Source organism: Natrix helvetica (genome assembly GCF_964273705.1).
Source record: "Natrix helvetica genome assembly, chromosome: W".
NCBI classification, from domain to species: Eukaryota; Metazoa; Chordata; class Lepidosauria; order Squamata; family Natricidae; genus Natrix; species Natrix helvetica.
In genome coordinates, this window is record NC_138555.1 from 75,644,528 (window position 1) to 75,667,641 (window position 23,114).

The window sequence follows — 23,114 nt, forward strand, 5'->3', positions numbered from 1 at the left end:
ATTCCACTGCATTGCTAGCCAGTAAAGGCCTGAAAGATGAAAGAATAATGACATGACCCTCTTCCTCACCTGACCTAAACCCTATTGAGAACTTGTGGACCCTTCCTAAATGGGAGATTTACAGTAAAGGAAAACAGTACACCTCTCTGAATAGTGTCTGGGAGGCTGTGGTTGCTACTGCACAAAAAGTTGATCGTCAACAGATCAAGAAAGTGGCAGACTCCATGAATGGAAGGCTTATGACTGTTATTGAAAAGAAGGGTGGCTATATTGGTCACTGATTTTTTTTAAATGTCAAAAATGTTTATTTGTACATTTTGAGTTGTTTGTTTATTATTCTCACTTTAACAGATACAAATAAACGAGTGAGATGGGCAAATTTTCATTTTTCATTTAGATGGACAATAATTCTGCACACTAATAATTGCCCAATAATTGTGCACACATAGATACCCTCCTAAGAAAGTCAAAACCACACTTTTTCTTTGTTAAATATTCAGGTTTGAGGTTGATTAACATTTTGGATTGACCAAGAGCGCTGTAGCTGTTCAATAATAAAATTAATCCTCCAAAATAAAACTTGCCTAATAATTGTGCACACAGTGTATTTTACATTACTATGTCTGAGCATGTAAGCATGTCAGTAGGAATGTGGAACTGGTAATGTATTTCTCCCAGAGATAAAATATAAGAAGGCATCCAACCTATAGACCAAATAAAAACTACACAGTTTATCTGCTTGGATAGCCACCTATTCCAGGAAGATCTGCTATGCTCTATGTGCCCCTCTACATGCTTCTCCCCCCTGTGCTGTATGATGCTGCAGATTGCAGCAAAGTTTTTTTTTAAGTTTTCCTGCTCCACATTTTCTATTCTCCTTTTTCCAGTGTTCTAGTGAGCAACTGAACAGTGTGAAGTCCTGAGAAAAGGTAAATTCAAACTTTTGGCTCCTATTACCTCCCATCACATTATGTGTTTCTGGCTTGTTCTTCTGGTAGATGCTAACTCTTATAACAACCCCAAATTCAGAAGAGTTTTGGCCTATTGTTATATGCAAACACAATTTATTTATTTATATATCAAACTTCTTAACTGCCCATCTCATGTTATTCTATACATTATACTTAAATTGTTATTTTCTATATTATTGTTTATGAAACTGCAATATAAAATATTAAAAAGCACAGGCTAAAAATTAAGTGCAACACCTAGAAATGCTACACATGACTGTAACAATTTTACAGGTACTTTGGTCTTACAGTTTAGTTTATAGGTGCACTGTACCCCACTGTCCTGGAGTTCAGCATGAACTGAATGAAGTTTGAGTCAGGTTTTACTGATTATCTGAAACTTTCTAACTACACAAGTTAAGGGTTAAAAAGATGGAACTATAACTTCAAGATTCAGTTAAAATCAGAGAATCAATAGACCCTTTCAGGCTAAATATCACAGTATCTTGAGCTACCTTCTGTGTAGTTTCACACACAGAGATAAGACTTGCAAAATCATTCCTTTCCAATAATATACATTGATGCAATTTAAATAATTTGCTTACTATGTATACCTTTCTTCCTGCCTTCACCTGAACCTTAGAGATAGACCATATCATAGGGTTGTAGTTAAGTGTTAAACTACTTATTTCAGAATAAAAACCTGACATATTTCAAAGATATTTTATATACACATCAATGCAGGACCACACTTACTCCTTCTCCAGTTGGGACACTATGCTGTATTGAGACTGGTGCCGCTGGTTCCTTATAGCCACAGGACTGAGAGGCTGGTTGTTGTGGTGACTGCTGATGGTAAACTAGGATTTTTTTTTTTTTGGGGGGGGGGGGGAGACAGACAAATTGTTAACTGCAAGCAAGTTATTAACTGTTTACTGATTACAACTTGAATCTGCATTGGATAACTATCAATGCAAAATTCCTAATGAAGATACCGTGTTTCCCTGAAAATAAGATAGGATAGATTATTTTCTTTTGACCCCCCCCCGCCCATAATAAGGGTTTGGCCATATTATCAGGGGGGCTTATTATTTTAGGGGTGCAGGAGGCGGCGAGCGTGGGACTGGATGTCCTGTCACCACCTCCCCTCCCTGTTCTTCGCGCCGGCCGAGCGGCTGGCCAGCACTGCCCTGACATGTCCTGCTGCCGCCACCGCCTCATGGAGCAGGACTCTGCAAGGCTTGTTGTGACATTGCATGCACTAATTGAAGCACCGCCGCGAGCTTCACCATACCGGCACAGCTGGCATCCTGCTGCTCACAGCTGCATGTCGAACCTCGCAGCAGTGCTGCCGTTCGTGCGTGCAACAGCACAACAAGCCTTGCATAGTCCTGCTCTACGAGGCAGTGGCGCGACGAGTCTCACAAAGAGTCATTTCTCGCATTTTTTGGCAGGTGGCAGGTGGGGTGGGTGAGAAGCAAGATGCGTGTCTTACCTTTCCAGCTCCGTCACGTTCCTCACCATTGTGTCCAGGGAAAAATGTGGAAAAAAAACCTTCTCGAACATCTCGAACTCGCGAGGAGGTTTTTTTACAATATGTTTCCCAGGAGACAATGGCAAGGAGCGCAACGGAGCTGCCAGTGTCCGGTAACATGCGCGGCTCGCACTGGGGCATAATTTGGGGGGTGGCAGGTGGGGTGGAGCGGGACGTGAGATGCACTTCTTACCGGACACTGGCAGCTCCAGCGCATCTCTCAGCCGGTCTGTGCAAGGAAACACCTTGCACAGTAAAGAAAAAACTTCTTGCGAGTTCGAGAAGTTGTTAATTGCCGGCACTTGTGATAAGTTTTTCTTTACCGTGCAAGGTGTTTCCCAGCACAGACCGGCTGAGAGATGCAATGGAGCTGCCAGTGTCTGGTAAGATGCGCTGGGGTGCAATTTGGGGGGTGGCAGGTGGGGTGGGCGCTCTTTTTGTAGCAGGCACTCTTTTTGCGGCAGGCACTCTTTCTTCCATGGCTGCTCTTTTTGACGCAGCGGCTCTTTTTGCGCAGCCATCAGCACTACCATTAGGTATGGTAATGGCATGTGGGGTGTGTGGGGCATGTCCCCCCCTCAATCCTCGCCTCCTCAGTTCGTGTTGTTTGCGCAGAAAGCAAATAGAGGAAATGGCGGGGACCAGCTGCGCATTCGTTGAAGTAGTTTTGGGGACAGCTAATTTTTTTTGGGGGGGGGTGTATTTTAGCCCATGCGCTGAAAAGCCCAATTGGGCTTAGTATCAGGACATGTCTTATTTTCAGGAAAACACGGTATCTATGAGATGCAAAGGTCACAAATTGAAATGCTACCTTAAGACAACAAAATCTGGTAAAGCATTAAGTACAACCCTTTCTTTTCATCATTGTTTCTATTTGACATTATGTTTTCAAAACTCCTTTGGTATGAAATCATTTGTGTTGTTTATTTGTGGAGTGATGTAATTTTAGAATTACATAGCATGCTGCAAAATTCTGTCTGGCTGTTTTTTAAGCCTGGTGTCACTACTTGGGGGAGACTAATTTCTAATAATTTGTAATCAAATGGAACCACAATTTATGTGATTATTAAAGCTTAACAGTTTTATGCCTTAATTTTAATAGAATCTTATATTGTTTCTGCATGGTCTATTGAGTGCATGCATTTGAATAGTGATCAGTGATTGTAATGCAATTGAATAGAGTAACTGAACAGAATATCATTTATAAGAAAATGGAAGGTATTACCAACATATTTCTATCTGCAATTATTAGTCCTATTACTTTTATATTTTTGGTGACCACAACTGTTTATTTTGCCTAGTATTACAGATAATCATTCCAGCTTAGCATACAATATTGACAGGCATCATCTACAATGCTTTTCTTGCTTTTAATATGAGATGGATAAACTGGGTACAGAATGCCATATTTGGCATCAACTAGCATAGTCTTTCCACCTGTGTTATATTATTCCCTGTCACTTTAGCATAAGCTCCACCTCCCACTTCTCACTGCTATGGAATTGTTTCATTTCACACATGTATCACATGAGTCTTCTAACAATAGAAATCTGATGTTTTGCAATACTAACATGGATTGGGGTTAGGAAGTCTTGGGTTCAAGTCCCCCTTCAACCATCAATAGTAACTTTGGGCTAGTTCCTTTTTTCAGCCCAACCTATCTCATGGCTAAATTAAAAATGAGACTCTATCCCAGCACGAGTTCCTTAGATTGCTTTGTAAGAAATAAATAATAATTATAAACTATAAGGCTTCATAAAACACTGCCTTATAACTATAAGGTGAACAGAGGCAACCCAAATTAATACTTAAATTCATGTGAATACATTGATGGGATTACCAACAATCTCTCTTTCCTCCTGCTCATTACCAAGGTTACTTGGCTGGGCATGATGAGGTTGCAGATCTGATGGTGGTGGCTGCTCAACTGTTCTCCTGTAATTGGCACCTTCTTGGGAATTACAGAGCTCCAGCTCCCCTCCCTCCCCTCCAGGAGCACCCATCTTGCTCTTCTCAAATTCTTCATGGTATTTTATCTACAAAAGAAGGAAAATATATTATTAGCAAACAGTATTGAGACAAATGGAAAAGCCTTATAATGTATTTCCCACATCACTAGTAGAAACCTTTCTGGCTCCTTGCTGACCTTCATTATGTCATGCATTCTTGTTTCCACTGTCTTGATGAAAATTCAATGATTGCAATCAGTTTGTGAACTCCACTGAAAGCCACAAATGACTATACAAATAGCTTAAGGGAAGAGGGTCAGGAATTGGTTCTTGTCTTATAACAAGATGAGCAACCTTTCAGCAGTCAAGAACTACAATAGGCAGCACAATGACTTCAAGCTATTACTGGAGAGTACTAAAATGATCATCTTTTTTTCTTTATTAATTCCACATTTGTTTATCAAAAGATTAACACACCAAATTGCCTTTGTTACCTACTCATTACAGGTAGTCCTTGACTTATGACCACAATTGAACCCAAAATTTCTGTTGCTAAGCAAGACAGTTCTTAAGTGAGTTTTGTCCCATTTTACAAATTTTCTTGCCACGGTTGTTAAGTGTATCACTGCAGTTGTTTAGTAACATGGTTGTTAAGTGAATCTGGCTTCCCTTTGCTTGTCCAAAGGTCACAAAAGATGATCACATAACCCCGGGACACTGCAACTGTCATTAAAACATGCCAATTGCCGAGTCAAATTAAGATCATGTGACCATGGGGACACTGCAAAGGTTGTAAGTGTGAAAAATGATCATAAGTCACTTTTTTCAGTGCCACTGTAACTTTGAACGGTCACTAAACACACGGTTGTAAGCCGAGGACTACCTATACTCACTATTCATCAGGAAAAAATTCTATGCTGTTTAGCAATTTCTTACCTTACAGTATTCTTTTCAACCTTCCTCTACACTTGATGAATTGCTGTAATATAGGATATCAACCAGAAGATGGAAACAGAGAGCCATATACTATACTGTGGAATGTAATCAATTCCCCCTCTTCTTTCACCCATTGGGCTGTCTTTCCTAGCCAGACTATGGAACATAAATCACTGCTTTCAAACCTTTAGGATGAAGGTTGGTTTAAGGTTGGATTTGTAACTGGCTGACAAACCATACTCAATGAGTAGTCTTTAATGGTATTGCATCTACATGGAGGAAAGTAAACAGTGGGGTACCATAAGGTTCCGTCTTAGGCCCAATACATTTCAATATCTTTGTCATGCCCCAGCCTATAACTTTTATATACTGTTGTTGCTCTCTAGCCCTATCTAGTGGCCAGAGGGACAAATACCAATTATATTGTTTGATGCTAACCCAACCCCTTTACCCATCAGCCCGCACTCTCAAAACAAGTGCATGCTGGGAAGCCAGACTCTGTTTCCTTTAGCATTTGGAGAAGGCAGAAGCACAAAGAAGAATCCATCTTAATCTTTGGCACATGGTCATCTAAGGACAAACCCACATCCCACACACAGAGCATCACTGGTGAGATTTAAATTGCTTGTATTATTAATTAATAATAATATTAATAAATGAATTATGATCAGAAGTAACCTATTACTGTCTATCTTGTATTTGGTTCTCATTGTATGTATTCCTATTTTCCCCTGTTCTTTCAATAAAGCATCCAGATCCACACAAATGGTCTGTTTTATTGGAGGATAGGTGGGTTAAGCTGCATGTCGAGCTGCACACAGACTAACATGTAGTGAGGACAGAACTGTCAGGCCTGTAGTTATGTTCTTTTTAGGATCTTTGGCCTGCCACACTTTCTTATAATTTCCTATGTGTTTTAGTAGTGTAGTAGTTGGGAGGGGGGAATAGAAAGGAGTAGGATTGTGGAATGTATGTTGTCATTCTTTTATAGAAGCTCAAGGTCATCTTTTGTCTCCGCACCTCGACACCTGACCGGAAGCAGAGGGGTGTAGATGCCAGCGTGGAAGATGATGATTGGAACATGTGATGGATTTGTGGGTGTGGGGATAGATCATGAACTTTCAACTGGGTGGAATTCCAGGATGCAGATCAGAGTTGGAATTCCATAGCCGTGCTAACATGCCTGTTATGAATAAATGGGAACTTTAAGGAAGATGCTGCCTTGGACAATGATTTATTTCATACATGGTATTTAGAACGCTAACATTATTCCAACTCTCTCCTTTAAAATAATTCACTAGCACCCTCCCCCTCTCAAGGGGGGAGGGGCTGGTGATGGAAGAGCTGGTGATGGGGGTTGCTGCATTCCCAACGCTGACCGGGACAGCGTAATATATCAGCGAAGAAATAATGAGAAGCTTTTGGTGATAAGAAGCTGAGTGCCGGAACTTCAAAGGCAATGGAATGCTGCTTCCAGTTTAATTGCATCTGGAGGAATGCAGGAGGGGAAAAGATTCTGCAGACTAGAAACAACAAGAGGAATGAAAGTCTCAGACCAAACTTCTTCAGCAAAACGTGAGTGCATGCTCCCCCTCCTTCCCCCCAGCTTGGAAGCAAGGCTTGGAGAAAAGAAAAGAAAAACCTAGAACGGAGGTTTGGGCTCCTTCCAGACGGCAATAAATGAAACGGCTTATTACCCTGCAACTAACTGGGAGAAAGATTCCCTTTCAAAATGGGAATTTCAACCGAGGCAGGAAGAAGGGATTTTGCCAGCATCTTTCACTTGCAAGGCACCACAAATGGGGCTGCAACCAGTAAATGAAGCAAAACCAGATTGGGTTTTCTTCCCAGATTTTGGATGGATGAGATGCCACTGGCCACCTCCTTTGCCATCAGCATGGGAAAATGCTCCAAGCCAGCAGAGGGCACCTACTTGGCCCATAACTCCTCCAAGCCAGCAGGAGGGTCCTTGGCACATAAAACCCCCTAGCCAGCCATCATTGGTTGAGCTGCAACCTGTGAAGCAGGCAACCCCGGGATGGGTCTTAACCCCAGGTCATGGATGGGAGGGATGCCAGTGGGCACCTGCCCTCCCTCAGCAGATGGCACCATGGCAGAAAGCTGGGCAGTGGCCAACCGAGAGATTGACCTCCCCACCGGTTCCAGTCTCCCCTGCAAGGCCCAAAAAGGTTCTTACCAGACCTTCCTACAGAGAAGAATTCTCCATGGAAGAAGGGATTACCAAAGAGAGGCCTGCAGGATGGGAAGCGGGACAAGGTGCATCTGCAATGCCCCAAAAGGTTCTTACCCCACCTTCCTACAGAGAAGCGATCTCCACCATGGAAGAAGGGTTTACCAAGGGGGAAGCTGCAAGTTGGAGAGCAAGCCAGTGTGATGAAAAGGTTCCTAAGTTTAGAGATGTAACTAGGTTCCATTCCTCGTGGGGGGCAATTAAATGCCACCATTGTTGTCAACTTGGCCACAGAGCGTCAGAGTGCTTGGCTCCAGCCCCAAGGCCACAAACGTGCGCACCAACCATCACGGCGGTAAAGAGAGGGTCCCAGATGCCACCACAGAAGAGTCATCTGGGCCAACAACCTCTGGAAGAGGATCCCCAACTTAAGGTGAGGAAGTGTCCTACCAAGGGGGAGGCCTCGGAAGAGGAAACGGGCAAACAATCTCCGGAGGAGGATCCCCAACTTAAGGTGACAAAGAGTCCAACTAAGGGGGAGGCCTCGGAGGGGGAAAAGCCTAAACGACCTCTGGAAGAGGATCCCCAACTTAAGGTGAGGAAGTGTCCTACCAAGGGGGAGGCCTCGGAGGAGGAAAAGGGCAAACAATCTCCGGAGGAGGATCCCCAACTAAAGGTGACGAAGTGTCCTACCAAGGGGGAGGTCTCGGAGGGGGAAATGCCCAAACGACCTCTGGAAGAGGATCCCCAACTTCAGGTGACGAAGAGTCCTACCAAGGGGGAGGCCTCGGAGGAGGAAAAAGGCCAGCCGTGGATGATTGAATCAGAACCTACAGCACCTGCAGCAGAGAGCCCTAAACGGCCATGGGAAGAGGTCGCAATGGACTTCATCGTGGAACTCCCAGACAGCAGTGGGCATAAAGTAATTTGGACAGTTATTGATTTGGTTTCTAAGCAGGCACACTTCATTGCTTGCTCAGGATTGCCATCCGCAAACGAATTAGCGAAAATGTTTGTGAAACACATTTATCGCCTGCACGGAGTACCCAAGAGGATCATTTCAGACCGCGGAGTCCAGTTCACAGCCAAGTTCTGGAGAGAGGTCCTGAGATCCATTGGGTCCACACAAGAACTGAGCTCAGAGGTTCATCCCAGCATGAACGGCGCAGCAGAGGGAGCCAATGCGGTGGTGGAACAATACATCCGGTGTTTTGTGGACTATCAGCGAGACAACTGGTCGGACTTGCTACCCTTCGCCGAAGTGGCGTACAACGATGCGGTCCACAGCAGCACAGGATTAGCGGGTTTCCAGATTACCAGTGGCATGGAAGTTGTTGCCATGCCTGAGCTGCCTAGAGAACCTCCTTCCTTCATGTCTTTGAGTGAATGGATGGACATGCTAAAGAAAGGATGGGAGAATACGAAGAAGGCTCTAGCAGTTGTGGCAGAAGCCTACCAGAAGCAAGATGATCAACATCGCTCGCTCCAAAACCCATAGCGTGTGGGGGACAATGTTTTTGTATCTACCAAATACATAAGATTAGAAATGCCTAGCAAGGAATTGGGTCCAAAATTTCTAGGTCCATTCCCAATAGTGAAGATAGTTAACCCAGTTACAGTTCAACTCAGTCTACCCAGAAGTCTAGGGGAAATTGACCCAGAATTTCATTGTAGCTTGTTGAAACCAGTAATTGGGTCTAACAGAAGAGCATCCACCCAAGCTCAATCTCCTCCTGTAGTGATAGAAGGGGAAACACAATCTGAGGTGGAAAAAATTGTAGATTTCAGGCTGAATAGGGGTCGCTTACAGTACTTAGTGCAATGGAAGGGTTACCCTTGGTCTGAAGCTACTTGGGTGAACAGTGGGAACCTAAAAGTGGAGAAGTTAGTAAAGCAATTCAATGGGAAGTTTCCCGAGAAGTCAAATGGTTCCCCTGGGTGGAGAAGAGGTGGTTAATTTTGTTATGTTAACTTTTATGTTATTCTCTTTGCAGGAAAAGTTTCACTCTTTGCAGTGAAACAGCGGCTACCCAGCAAGTGGGATCCAGGGTAACGACTATACAGAGACCTGCTACTCTGCCAACACAGCTACCTGCATACGGCCATACAGCAGCCTCTAGACCAGTGATGGCGAACCTATGGCACGCGTGCCACAGGTGGCACGCGGAGCCATTTGTCAGGGCACGCGAGGCGCTGCCCTGTCAGCTGAGTTCACCGTTTTTAAAAGCCATTTTTTCGCCCTCCCCAGGCTCCAGAGGCTTTATAGGAGCCTGGGGAGGGCGAAAAGAGCCTCCCCCGCCCGCCCCCCCCGGAGGCCCTCCGGAGGCTTCAGGGACCGTCCGGAGGCTTCCCTGAAGCCTTCGGAACGCTTAAAATGACCCTCCGAGCAAACCGGAAATGACTTCTGGTTTGCTCGGAGGGTCGTTTTAAGCGTTCCGAAGGCTTCAGGAACCGTCCCTGAGCAAACCGGAAGTCATTTCCGGTTTGCTTGGAGAGTTGTTTTAAGCATTCTGAAGGCTTCGGGGAAGCCTCCGGACGGTCCCTGAAGCCTCCGGAGAGCCTCCGGGGGGTGGGGGAGGCTCTTTTCGCCCTCCCCAGGCTCCTATAAAGCCTCTGGAGCCTGGGGAGGGTGAAAAAAGCATGTAAAAATGGGGGGGGGGTCGCGCCTGTTGTGCGCGCATGCGCACTGGGGGATCGCGCATTGCATTATGGGTGCGGCACGCCCGCACATGACCCCCCTGCGCTCCCCCCACTTGTGGAAATTCAGCAGGTTCTGACAGGTTCTGGAGAACTGGTAGCGGAAATTTTGAGTAGTTCGGAGAACCGGCAAATACCACCTCTAGCTGGCCCCAGAGTGGGGTGTGAATGGAGATTTTGCAGTATCCTTCCCCTGCCATGCCCACTAAGCCATGCCCACAGAACCGGTAGTAAAAAAATGTGAATTTCACCACTGCCCCTTCTCTGTTTTTGTGGACTTCGTGTGCCAACAAGCTAAAACAAGAAATGATCCTAGCTTTGACTTCACATTGTTATGTGCTGCTCCTTCAGAACATAATCCTGGCAAGCCTCCAGTAGCAGTCCACAAAACTAATGTGAATCCTCCAGATTCCCTTCACAGGTCTGCCAGCTCCTCTCACATAGAAACTGAGATCAGAGATCCTGGTAAACAGTGTCCTCTACACCAGAAGCCACATCCTCTCCTAAAATGCAGAGCCTTCAGGGAGAAGTCCATGGAAGACCGCAAAGCTTTCCTGAAAGCAAACAACATTTGCTACAAGTGCGGCTCATCAGTCCCTCACATTGCCACTGTAAGGTCAGTGTAAAATGCATGGAATGTGGCAGCACAGACCACAACACAGCTTTGCACCCAGGGCCAGCACCATGGACTTTACAACACACTTACAGTGCCAGTGAGCATGGCAGGGAGGAAGAACACACTACTACAACCACAACAAAAATCAATACAAAATGCACAGAGGTCTGCAAAGAGATTGCAGATGGCAAGTCCTGCTCCAAAATCTGTTTAGTCAGAGTCTACCCAGCAGGCCAAAGGGACAAAGCCATTCAGCTTTATGCCATTCTAGACGACCAAAGTAACAGGTCTTTAGCCAGCTTAGCCTTCTTTGATGCCTTTGGCAATGAAGGCCCCAGCACTCATATTCTTTACAAACTTGTGCAGGAATTGTGGAGACGGCGGGGAGAAGAGCATCTGGTTACCAAGTGGAGTTGGTAGATGAGAAAACATGCTTGACTTTACCAACTCTTATTGAATGCAACCAGTTCCCTGAACATAGATCTCAAATCCCTACACCAGATGTAGCGATTCATCACCCACATTTGAACTGCATAGCACATGTGATACCAGAGCTCGATCCTCAGGCTCAGATAGTCTTGCTCCTAGGAAAAGATATTTTACGAGTCCACAAAGTGAGAGCTCAGATCAATGGTCCCCATAATGCTCCCTACATTCAGAAATTAGACCTAGGGTGGGTCATTATAGGAGATATCTGTTTAGGAAGCATGCACAAACCAATCTCTGTTAGCAGCATGCTTACACGCCAGGGGTGGGTTCCTGCTGGTTCAGCCCGGTTCAGTCGAACCGGTAGTAGTGGTGGCAGGAGGCTCCGACCACCCACCCGGACGCTTCTTTATTTAGCTACTGTGAATTAATGGCATTCACACACCGAAAGGTCCAGGCAATAATCCTTCAAAGGGTTAACTGCAGTAACAGACCCTATCAGTTCCATGAGATAATTGCCAGGCCGGAAGCTTCCAGCTTCAAGGCTGTAAATTAAGTTCTGGCAAGCAGTCTCTGAGGCACAACCACAATGAGCAAATCTTCTGAAAGAAATCCAAACAGTTGTCTCCTGCAACCACCCCTCCCCTTATATTTATTCCCCAGCCAGGAAGGGTGTCAGGCCTGCAGCTGGTTCCTTTTAGGATCTTTGGCCTGCCACACTCTCTATTATTTTACTATGCTTTTTCATTAGTGGGGAATTGGGAGGGAGAATAGTAAGGAGTAGAATGTGTTGTCAAAATAAAAAAAAATCCTTTCTAGAAGCCCAAGGAAATACTTTGCCTTGGACTCTGATTTAATTTTGGATGATATTTGGAACGCTGACATTAACCCGAATGTCCCTTAAAAACACTTCATCAGCTATCCCAAGCTGGGAAGCTGTTAGGGGTACTGAATCCCAGTTCTGACCCAAACCTGGGCAGTACAAAATTTCAATGAAGATGGAGGAAGTAAAGAAAGCAGCAGAGAAGGTCAAGGATGATGGATCACCTGTATTTGTTGGGACCATCTATGCACCTTCTAAAGAGGTAGTCGAGGCTGCAGAAGCTAAAGAAAGGGAGCTTCAGCTGTTTGTTTGTTTGTTTGTTTGTTTTATTGGATTTATATGCCACCCTTCTCCCAAAGGACTCAGGGCGGCGTACAACATTAAAAAACATATATCACAAAAGTTAAAAGGAAATTAGATAAATATCCCAAAAAACAAACCCGATTAATATGACAATAACATTTAAAAAATTAGATAAAATTAACAGGCCAGGCCGGCTTGCTGGAAAAGCCAACTTTTTAGGGTGCGTCGGAAGGACCGGAGGTCAGGGATTATGCGAAGCTCCGGGGGCAGCTCATTCCAGAGGGAAGGCGCTCCCACAGAGAAGGCTCTCCCCCTGGGGGTCACCAGCCGACACTGTCTGGCCGACGGCACCCAGAGAAAGCCAACTCTGTGGGATTGTACTGGACGGTGGGAGGCTACTGGTGGCAGTAGGTGGTCTCGCAGGTACCCTGGGCCTAAGCCATGGAGCGCTTTAAAGGTCATAATTAATACCTTGAATCGCACCCGGAAAACAACCGGCAACCAGTGCAGGCCGCCTAAAAGGGGTGTAACGTGGGAGTACCTAGGTACCCCCATGATAACCCGCGCGGCCGCATTCTGGACTAGCTGAAGCCTCCGGGTGCTCTTCAAGGGCAGCCCCATGTAGAGAGCGTTGCAGTAGTCCAGGCGAGAAAGGACGAGGGTATGAGGGGCCCGGCAAAAGGAACCAACCCCTAGACCTCCCTCACAGACGGAGCTAGCCCTGCGAGATGAAGCCTTGGGATTTATGACCTCTAAGGAATGCCTGCTAGAAGGAGAGAGGGGCATCAGGGAAACTCCAACACACGACTGGAGGATCGCCAGAAGATCTGATGGAGATCCCAGCCACCCTCACGCAGTCATTCTCTGATGGGCCTCCCAGACCAATTTGGATGGCTAAACGTGAGTGGAATCGACCCCCTCTTTCCCTCAGGACCACCTAAGTGGAACCTGGCCCAGCCCACATTCTCCTTCCCTAGCAGAGAATCTGCTACGCAATGGAGTGGAGATCTTGGCTCCTTCCACACAGCGACTAGCGAGTCAAACCAACCCCTTGCTGCTGGAGTAAAGCCAACATCAGTCACATCAGCACCCCTCCCTCCTGGAGTGCAGGCAGGCCCTCCACCAAATTGGGGAATTCAATCCAGACAGCAGAAAGGGGCCTGGGGCACAGTCCCTTTCCCCCAGCCACCAATGGTTGGGCCACAGCCTGTGAATCAAGCACCACCAGGGTGGGCTTTCTTCCTGGGTCATAGATGGGCTCAATACCAATGGACTCTTGCCCCGCCTCAGCAAGTGACACCATTTCAGATAACTGCCCCTGGGCAGAGCCAGGGACTGGGGGTGCCACCGGGTCCAGCCCCCCCCCCCCCAGCAATGCCTCAACAGGCTTTTGCCCAACCTCTGCCAATGGGTGCAGCTCAACAAGGGGGCTTACCACCACAAGCAGCTGACCAACCACCAGCCCCGCCGGCTCCTACGCCCCCACGGTTCTGGGCAACATTTGATGGAACACCAGAGAAGCTGGCTTACTTCCTGAATCGAGTCTAGGTGTACATTGATCAAGTTGGGGCACAATACCCTTCTAATAGAGAGCTGATTCAAGAAATAGCCGAGGGGATGAACGAAGGGGAGTCTGCACATTGGATAGTGGACCTCCATGAGGAGGAGGCTCCTGAGCTAGAAGATGCAGCTGGGTTCATCCAACTGATGCATGCCCGATTTAGTGATGTGGCTCAACATGTGGAAGCAGAAGAGCAGATCCAGGGATTGCGACAGTCTGGTTGTCCCATGAAGGAGTTAGTTTGGGAGTTCCGGAGGATAGCTGGAAGACTACGATACTGGCCAGAAAGACTCTTAGTCCACACATTAAAAAACGCCTTAGATCCCAAACTGAGAGAAGCTTGCAGTATAAGGGGGGGGGGGGTGTCCCAGAACGTATCCAAGATTGGTACGCCACTGCAATCATACTAGACCACGAGATTAACCCTCATCGGAAGCCTGCTGCCAGAACCCCTGCTAGGAAACCTTTGGCCCGCCGAATGCAGACGCAGCGAGCTGAGAAGCCTCCACCCCCCTCTCGTGCCTCGGGGGGGAGCAATAAAATGCTACATCAGAATGCCTGGCTCCGGCCCCGGTTCCACAACTGCGCCCACCACCTGTCAGCGCAATGAAGAAACCCCCCCGAAAGCCACCAGAAAAGAGTCGTCTGGTACAACAGCCAATGGAGACGGAGAGCCCTGCCATTAGGGAAGCTCCTATCACCTCAAAGGGGGAGGAGGAAAATGCCGAAAACGACCCAATGTTGAGTGCACCCAACCGCCCCATGACTATAAAATGCAACCTCCAAGTGCCTGAAACGGGAGTGGAGGGAGAAGTTGGGGCAATTGTGGACACCGGCTGCACCTGATGCTTAATCAGCATGTCGATTGTGGAGCAGCTAGGCATACGCACAAGATCTCTAAGTCATCCCAATCGGTTTGAGCAAGTGGATGGAACACTAATTAGAGGGGCCCCAGCCACGAAAATTACCGAATTGGTAAAGTTAATGATAGGCCGCCACTATGAATTCCTCAGATTCATCGTGGCTCCAAGAATGTAGGAATCAATTATCCTGGGACTTGCATGGCTGGACAAGTGGGCGCCTACCATAAAGTGGGAGGACAGTGTTAGAAAATTGATTATCAACTTTGGTCCGTTACCACCGGTGGAGCCAAAAGGCCACCCAGGAACGATTGAACCCAACAGCCCAGACCGTCCAGAACCTGCAGCACCTGCAGCAGACACAAAACCCCCTATCTTCCCCCTCACCGGGCCACAGATTGCGCAATAGACTTCAAACCTGGGGCTACCCTACCAAAGCCGAAAATGTACTCTATGACTCCCAAAGAGATGGTTAAATTGAGGAAGTACATCGACATCAATTTGAAACGAGGATTTATTGAACCAGTGAAGTCGAATGTAGCGGCCCCAGTGCTCTTCAGAGAAAAGAAAGATGGTGATGTTCATCTCTGTGTTGATCTGCGAGCCTTGAATGCGGTATGCAAAAAGAACACCTATCCCCCTCCCCTACATGACCACCTATATCGCGGAGTACTCGTTTATCTCAATGACATGTTGATCTTCTCTGAGACCCTGGAAAAACACGTGAAGCTGGTACAGCAAGTCCTGAAAAAACTTCTGGCTGCCAAATTATACGCAAAGTTGTCGAAGTGTGAGTTCCACAAGACCTCACTAGATTACTTGGGTTAGGGCATCTCCAACGAGGGGATAGAAATGGATCCAGGAAAAGTGAAAGCTGTGTTAGACTGGAAACCTCCAAGTACTCACAGTCAACTACAAAGCTTCCTTGGATTCACCAATTTCTATAGGCAGTTCATTCCGACTTTTGCAGAAATTGCCCTCCCATTGACTGAGCTCTTAAAAACGGGGCCTTCCCCAACGAAGCCAAAAGCCACCCAACCCCTAAAGTGGACAATGGACTGTCAAAAAGCCTTTGAGAAATTAAAACAGCTCTTTGCCCAAGAGCCCATACTGCAACACCCCGACCCCAAGCGACCATTCATAATACAGATGGATGCCAGTGATGTAGCAATAGCTGCAGTGCTACTGCAAAAGAATAAAGAAGGCCACCGCTTACATCTCCAAGAAACTCACCACTGCTGAAAGGAGGTGGGCCATTTGGGAGAAAGAAGCATTTGCGATCAGGTGGAGCATGCTCACGTGGAGACATCTCCTGAAAGGGGGGGATATGCCATTCGAGGTCTGGACTGATCATAAAAACCTCGAAGCTCTCAAAGCCCATCGAAGATTACCCCCCAAACAAGTTTGCTGGACAGAATACTTCCATAGGTTCAAATTTGAACTTAAACACATCCTTGCAGGGAAGAACTTTTTGGTGGATGCTTTGTCAAGAAAAACGCAGTATGACAGTAAGAAGGAAGAAGTTGTTCCCCCCATTTCTTCCTCCCTCCGAAAGGTGCCCCAGGTCACCACCCGAAGCCAGGACAAGCTGACAACAGTGCTGAAATCGGCACTCCCAGCAGACCCGTGGCTCAACAATAACAAGGACATTCTAACGATGAACCATGGCTTAGCCTGGAAGGGGTCCAAACTGTATGTCCCTGCGGGGTTGAGGCCGGAGGTCTCAGCGAAGCCATGATGCGAAACTAGGAGGCCACTTTGGATTCCTAAAAACACTCCACCTCTCCAGGCGTCAGTTTTGGTGGCCAAAGATGAAATCGGAGGTGGAAGATTACGTAAAAAGCTGTGCTACTTGCGCAACGATGAAGACACAGCCGGGAAAGCCCCCTGGACTACTACAACGAATGGCCAGCCCTAGCCAACCATGGGAGGAGATCACAATGGACTTCATCATCGAGCTCCCAGACAGCAGTGGGAATAGAGTAATCTGGAGAGTTATTGATTTGTTTTCCAAGCAGGCGCATTTCATCACTTGCTTAGGGTTGCCGTCCACAAAGAAATTAGCGAAAATGTTTGTGAAACACATTTATCGCCTGCACGGGGTCCCCAAGAGGAACATTTCAGACCGCAGAGTTCAGTACACCGCCAAGTTCTGGAGACAGTTCCTGAGGTCCATTGGGTCCACACAAGGACTCAACTCAGCGTTTCATCCCAGCACGAACGGCGCAGCGGAGAGGGCCAATGCGATGGTGGAACAATACATCCGATGTTATGTGGACTATCGCAAGACAACTGGTCGGAATTGCTACCATTCACTGAAGTGGCATACAACAATGTGGTCCACAGTAGCAGTGGATTAACTCTTTTCCAGATTACCAGTGGCATGGAATTTGTTGCCATGCCTGAGCTGCCTAGAGAACCTCCCTCCTCCATGTCTCTGAATGAATGAATGGACACTCTAAAGAAAGGATGGGAAAATACGAAGAAAGCTCTAGCAGATGCAGCAGAAGACTACAAGAAGCAAGCACCACCTGGGTGCAGCAGCATCCATATGTACCTTTCTTCCCGAGTCTGCTCCTTGTCCTCGGTTGTTCTCCGCTCCTAACAGCTCTGCACATGTGCGCATCTGGAACAGGCCCCAGCTGTTCTTCCTCTCCACTTATCTCTGCCTCTGAAGGCAGCTGGGAAATGTTGGATGGCCCTGGCTCTATCTCTGCTTCTGACTCAGAGCATCCATCAGAGCCTTCCCCAGATTCCAGGACTGGCCCAAGTTCCTCCCCAACCTCGTGATCATCCAAGTCTGCCACCAGCGCCGCTGGCAGCTGGTGGGCCAGAACAACATCAGAGACTTGCATCCTCAGAACAAACTGGTTTCCTCGTTTCAGAGGCAGGTTCCCCCCAGAAAATATGCCAAAGATTCAGTTTCATCCATCCAAACCAAATGCAGAGAAAGAAAGAGCAGTTCACAGAAGGACAAATCCCCTGAACTGCATCTGCTAATGAACATGGCTTGCAAGCAAGAACATTTTCTGAAAGAAGAATGTTCAACATCTCATAGATCCCAAAGGAATGGAGATTCTTCATCCAACACAGAATCTGAAGGCAGCCTCACAGTGACAGAAGCAGCGATGTGCCAGCCTCAAAGCCAAGTCACTGTCCAAATACCTTCTGACATGACTCGGGTCCCGTTGCTACAGAATGGTGCTGGATATATATCAGATGACCTAGATCACTGTCACGTTCCCAGAAGCCTCATCAGAAACTGCAGTAGCACCACCTCATTGACAACCATATCAGTAAAAAAGCGATGGCAGCTCATCTAATGCTACCATCTCAGAACTTAAATAGTGGTATCAGCTGATACCAGGCAGGGAGTGTCATGCCCCAGCATTGAACTTTTATATACTGTTGTTGCTCTCTAGCCCCATCTAGTGCCCGGAGGGACAAATATGCCCCAACATACAATCTTTATATACTGTTCTTGCTCTCTAGCCCTATCTAGAAGCCGGAGAGAGAAATACCAGTTATACTGTTTGAAGCTGACCCAACCCCTTTACCCATCAGCCTGCACTCTCAAAACAAGTGCATGCTGGGAAGCCAGACTCCATTTCCTTTAGCATTTGGAGAAGGCAGAAGCACAAAGAAGAATCCATCTTAATCTGTGGCACATGGTCATCCAAGGACAAACCCACATTCCACACACAGAGCATCACTGGAGAGATTTAAATTGCTTGTATTTATTAATTGTTATGTTCAGAAGTAACTTATTACTGTCTATCTTGTATTTGGTTGTTGTATGTATCCCTATTTTCCCCAGACTCACCATTTCCTGTTCTTTCAATAAAACATGCAGATCTACACACACCAGTGGTGGGTTCCTGCTGGATCGCACCGGATCGCGCGCGCTCCCTTTCAGCGCTCCACCTGGCTTGCGCGCTCCCTTTCAGCGCTCCACCTGGCTTGCGCGCTCCCTTTCAGCGCTCCACCTGGCTCTCGCGCTCCCTTCCGGCGCTGAAACCGGAAGTACAGTCTTGCCCCGCCCCTGGCGAAGCAACGACGCCTGCCTGCGCTCCACCAGCTCGGCTGGGAACGGAGATGTTTCCTCAGCGGAGCGGAGCGCCTGAAAAGTCAGGCGCTCCGCTCCGCTGAGGAAACATCTCCGTTCCCAGCCGAGCTGGTGGAGCGCAGACAGGCGTCGTTGCTTCGCCAGGGCCGGGCAAAACTGTACTTCCGGTTTCAGCGCCGGAAGGGAGCGCGAGAGCCAGGTGGAGCGCTGAAAGGGAGCGCGCAAGCCAGGTGGAGCGCTGAAAGGGAGCGCGCAAGCCAGGTGGAGCGCTGAAAGGGAGCGCGCAAGCCAGGTGGAGCGCTGAAAGGGAGCGCGCGCGATCCGGTGCGATCCGGGAGGAACCCACCACTGACACACACAGTCTCTTTTATTGGAGGATAGGTGGGTTTAGCTGCATGTCAAGCTGCACACAGACTAATGTGTAGTGAGGACAGAACAATCTTCATAAACAGACAACTGGGACAACAGACTGGACGGAGAAAAGCAATTCATTTTAGGTGACTAGGAAATTTTCCTAAAGGATTGTCTAATGCCTCAAGCTATTTAAATGATACAACTTTCTCCTGATGCTAGGTATGTGGGCCATGAAAATCTAATGAACCTAACATGAAATAAGACAGATTTCATTGTACAAAGCACCCTCAAAGTCTGGTTGCCAATTCATAATTCTATTCAACAGGTAATATTATCATTCTTCTTGTCATCTAAATTTAGTGATTTCAGAGCATTTCAAACTTGATTGAAGATTCAAAACATAAACCAATCCACATTATGTTTGGATAAATCTTATCTTTATGACTACCCTTTCCTCTGATTTCCAGTCCTCAAAATCAGTTTCTGATTTGGTACACAGAGGTTACTAGGTGGATACCCGTGCTTCGCTATGTGAAACTATGTGATGGGGCTTGATAAATTGACACTTACACTTGAAAATTAATGAGTAGTTTAAAAAGTAACTGTATTATTTCGTTAGAGACGGTAAGCTAGGTTTCTGTTACAGATGAAGACATTATAACAACAATGAAATAGATGGGCTTAAGCCCTTTAATCCCAGCAGCAACCATGGCTGTTTTGTCTATGTAGCCAGGCTAATAAATTACATAGCATAGACTTTCAATTCATCCCTCAGATGAATTGCTCAGGACCTCCCTGTAAACAACATTCCTGGTTTTGCTCTCTGGCTGGAGGATGACCAGGCTGTCAGGCAGTGGTGAAATCTAAAAATTTTCCCTACTGGTTCTGTGGGTGTGGTTTGGTGGTCATGGTCAGGTGACCGGGTGAGCTCAAAAACCAACTTTCACACTTCACACACAAACAACACAAAAGCCACACAACTGACTCACACACAATGCAGAATCAGCTGGACTTCACACAAAATGCCCCCCTGCAACAAGCAGGAACCTCACAGAGTCACGGTTAAAGCTAATAGGCAGTAAAAAATGCTTTTAAAAAGTAAAAAAAAAGGAAAAGAAAAAGGTTCCGACATCCCCCAGCACAGCTGATTGTCAAACAGCTGATAGTCGGAACCTTTTTTTTTACTTTTTAAAAGGACTTTTTACTACTGGTTTTACTTTCACATGAAAAACCCTTGCTACTATGTCATGTCTATCATGAGATTTGTGTCTGTGTTTCAAGATCTGTACAATTTCTGGCCATTTCGGATTGCGGGTAAATGTAATGAACAGATCCGGTCGTCCAAAATGGCGCACATACGTCATCGCATCTTGAATTTGCTCATGCATGTAGCGGGGGTCCTCCAGTGAAAGAAGACAGCAACACAACCATCTTGCCAAGCTGTGATAAGTGGCTGTCAGTTCTTGTCATGGCATCCTTCAGGTTCACATACTCCTCACTTCTCAGGGTTTTTTGGTTTCTATAAATCCAACTGAGTCTTTCACTCTCAATTTTCGCATACATATCAACCAGAAATTGATTGAGAAGGTTGCAGAACAGCAGTAGGTAGCATTCTTCGCCATCATGCTCCATTATCCTGTAGCTGTAAAAGGCAGCAGTTCCTCTGTAAAAGTTCCTCTTGAGAGGAACCTTGGTGTTTGGGTCGCACTGAGGTATATTGATGTAATAGCCAACTTCTCCATGGCAGAACTTCAGAGGGTACTGGAGAGCATCATAGGCATGGTGCGTCTCACTGATTCATAACAACCTGTTGTCTCTGATGTGGAGAACAATATATCTCTTCTCAAAATCCTGGCCAATGAGAACATCCACTTCCGTAGTCGTGGGGGCATTGAAACAACCTCGGTGCTCTCCAGGAGGCTTCCTATCGATGTTAATCACCACTTGGAAGTCCTTGTGGCCCTTAGGAACAGAATCAACAGCACTCTTAAGTTCCAGAATATACTTGTTGTGTTCACGCAACAACTTCTGCAGTTGGCTAACCAGTTGTGGATTAACGCCTGGGTAGATTCCACAACAGATGTCCGTCTCATTGTCATCATCACCAACAAAGTATATCTGGAGAAATGAAGGCTGCTGCTGAGGTTCCACCATGATATTCCCTATCCTGTGGTAGACCTGCCCCTGCACTTTGAATGTTGGGATAAATTTTTCCTCCTTCACCTCTCTGGCTCCAAAAGATGTCATTTAGAAGCATCTGTTGTACTTCCAGACAGCAGAAATAAAGTGCTTTGCCATTGGATGCTGGTGGATTTATTTATTTTATTTATTATTCATATTTATAGACCGCCCCCTCTCCCGAAAGGGACTCGGGGCGGTGTACAGTCACTAAAATACGTTATAAAATACATACAAAACAGTTAAATAATTAAATACGTAGGTGGAGGAGGTTGCAAGACTGTACATAGAATAATAAATATTAAATATAGTATATAGTGTATTAAAAACTTTTTAAAACCCCAAACCCAATTAAAATGAATAAATCCCCGGGAGGTAGAACTAAGAAAGTGCCAGGCCAGCTGATTGAAATTGGTGAGTCTTTAACTTTTGCCGGAAGGAACGGAGGTCGGTGGTAGTTCGAATGTCAGGGGGGAGGTCATTCCAGAGGGTTGGGCCCATCACAGAGAAGGATCTACTCCTAGGTGTCGCCCGCTGGCATTGACTAGCAGACGGCACCAGGAGGAGCCCCTCTCTGTGTGAGCGGATAGGTCGCAGGGACGTGTGTGGTAGGATGCGATCCTGCAGGTAACTAGGTCCACTGCCATGGATGAGAAGGCTGTGTAAGGGTTCAGGGTAGGGCTGAAGGGAAGGGAGGTGGATTTTGCCACCACTGCAGCACATCCCGGGACTCTCATCCTGCCACTTTAGATGACGGCACCAGGCACAGGGTAACTGGGGTCAACAACCTTGTCCCTGGAGTAATCAATCTGAGGTTCATATTTAAAACCAGGCAAATACTTATTAGTCCAAGGCATTGATCTCATTTGTGACTGATTAACGTAGTGGTTATTAGATGTATACTTTTTTACAGCCTGTCTACTGACTTGGGGATGAGTTTGACAATACTTTGACAATGCAGCTTCCCTTACTTGTGTTTTCCTAATCGCACCTGTAAATCCTTTTCTGCATTTTTTGCCTCTTTTCTGTATAACTGGTGTTACAGTAGAAGGAACAGATTCATCTGAACTGAGGAGGAAAATAAGAGAAAAAAATCTGCCTCTGCCTACCAGCATCCATTGGTATTCATCTGGCTAGTGTCCTGTCAGTGTGTGCGAGAGTTGAGGGGTGTTTGGAAACTCAAACAACATTTGCTGTGTGAGCAAGGAGACAGCCTGGGCGTGGCTTAGCTCAACTGTTCTGTAGTAAAGCTGCTTCCTGCTGTGAAAGTAAAACTAAAACTGAATCTCCTCTCCTCTGCTTGTGTTTGCATTTGGAAAAGATTTCTTTTCAGGTAGGGAGGGGGAGTAGAACTCCTTAGCATCAGTGTGTTAATAATAATATAGGAAATACCAGTGGTGAAATCTAATTTTATTTCCCACTGCTTCGGTGGGCGTGGCTTGGTGTGTATGTGGGGTCATGTGCCTGGGTGGGCATTTTCACTTTTTAAAGCATTTCTTCCATGCTGGATTGCCTGCCGGTTCACCCTGCCGGTTCGCCTTTAAAATGCTTTAAAAACTGGGGGGGGGGGGGGGGGGGGGGCGCTTCCGGTGATTGTGCTGCTCAGCTGTGAGCCGCATGATCATTGGAAGCTTTGCTTTTTAGCTTTCGAAAGCATTTTTTCCCTGTCG

The 23,114-nt window shown here is 46.6% G+C and overlaps 1 protein-coding gene across 2 annotated transcripts in view; it reads right to left on the reverse strand.

Moving 5' to 3' along the window:
- LOC309400715 (LIM and SH3 domain protein 1-like) overlaps positions 1-23,114 on the reverse strand; it is a 337,204-nt gene that overhangs the window by 6,727 nt on the left and 307,363 nt on the right. The window contains exons 5-6 of one of the 2 annotated variants that reach the window (XM_081969351.1): positions 4,355-4,520; positions 1,707-1,810 (exon numbers count right to left, since the gene is read on the reverse strand). In XM_081969351.1, the coding sequence (XP_081825477.1) occupies positions 1,707-1,810; positions 4,355-4,520 (270 nt within the window). Of the gene's footprint in view, positions 1-1,706; positions 1,811-4,324; positions 4,521-23,114 lie in introns of both variants that reach the window. The other variant, XM_081969350.1, reaches the window with a different exon arrangement.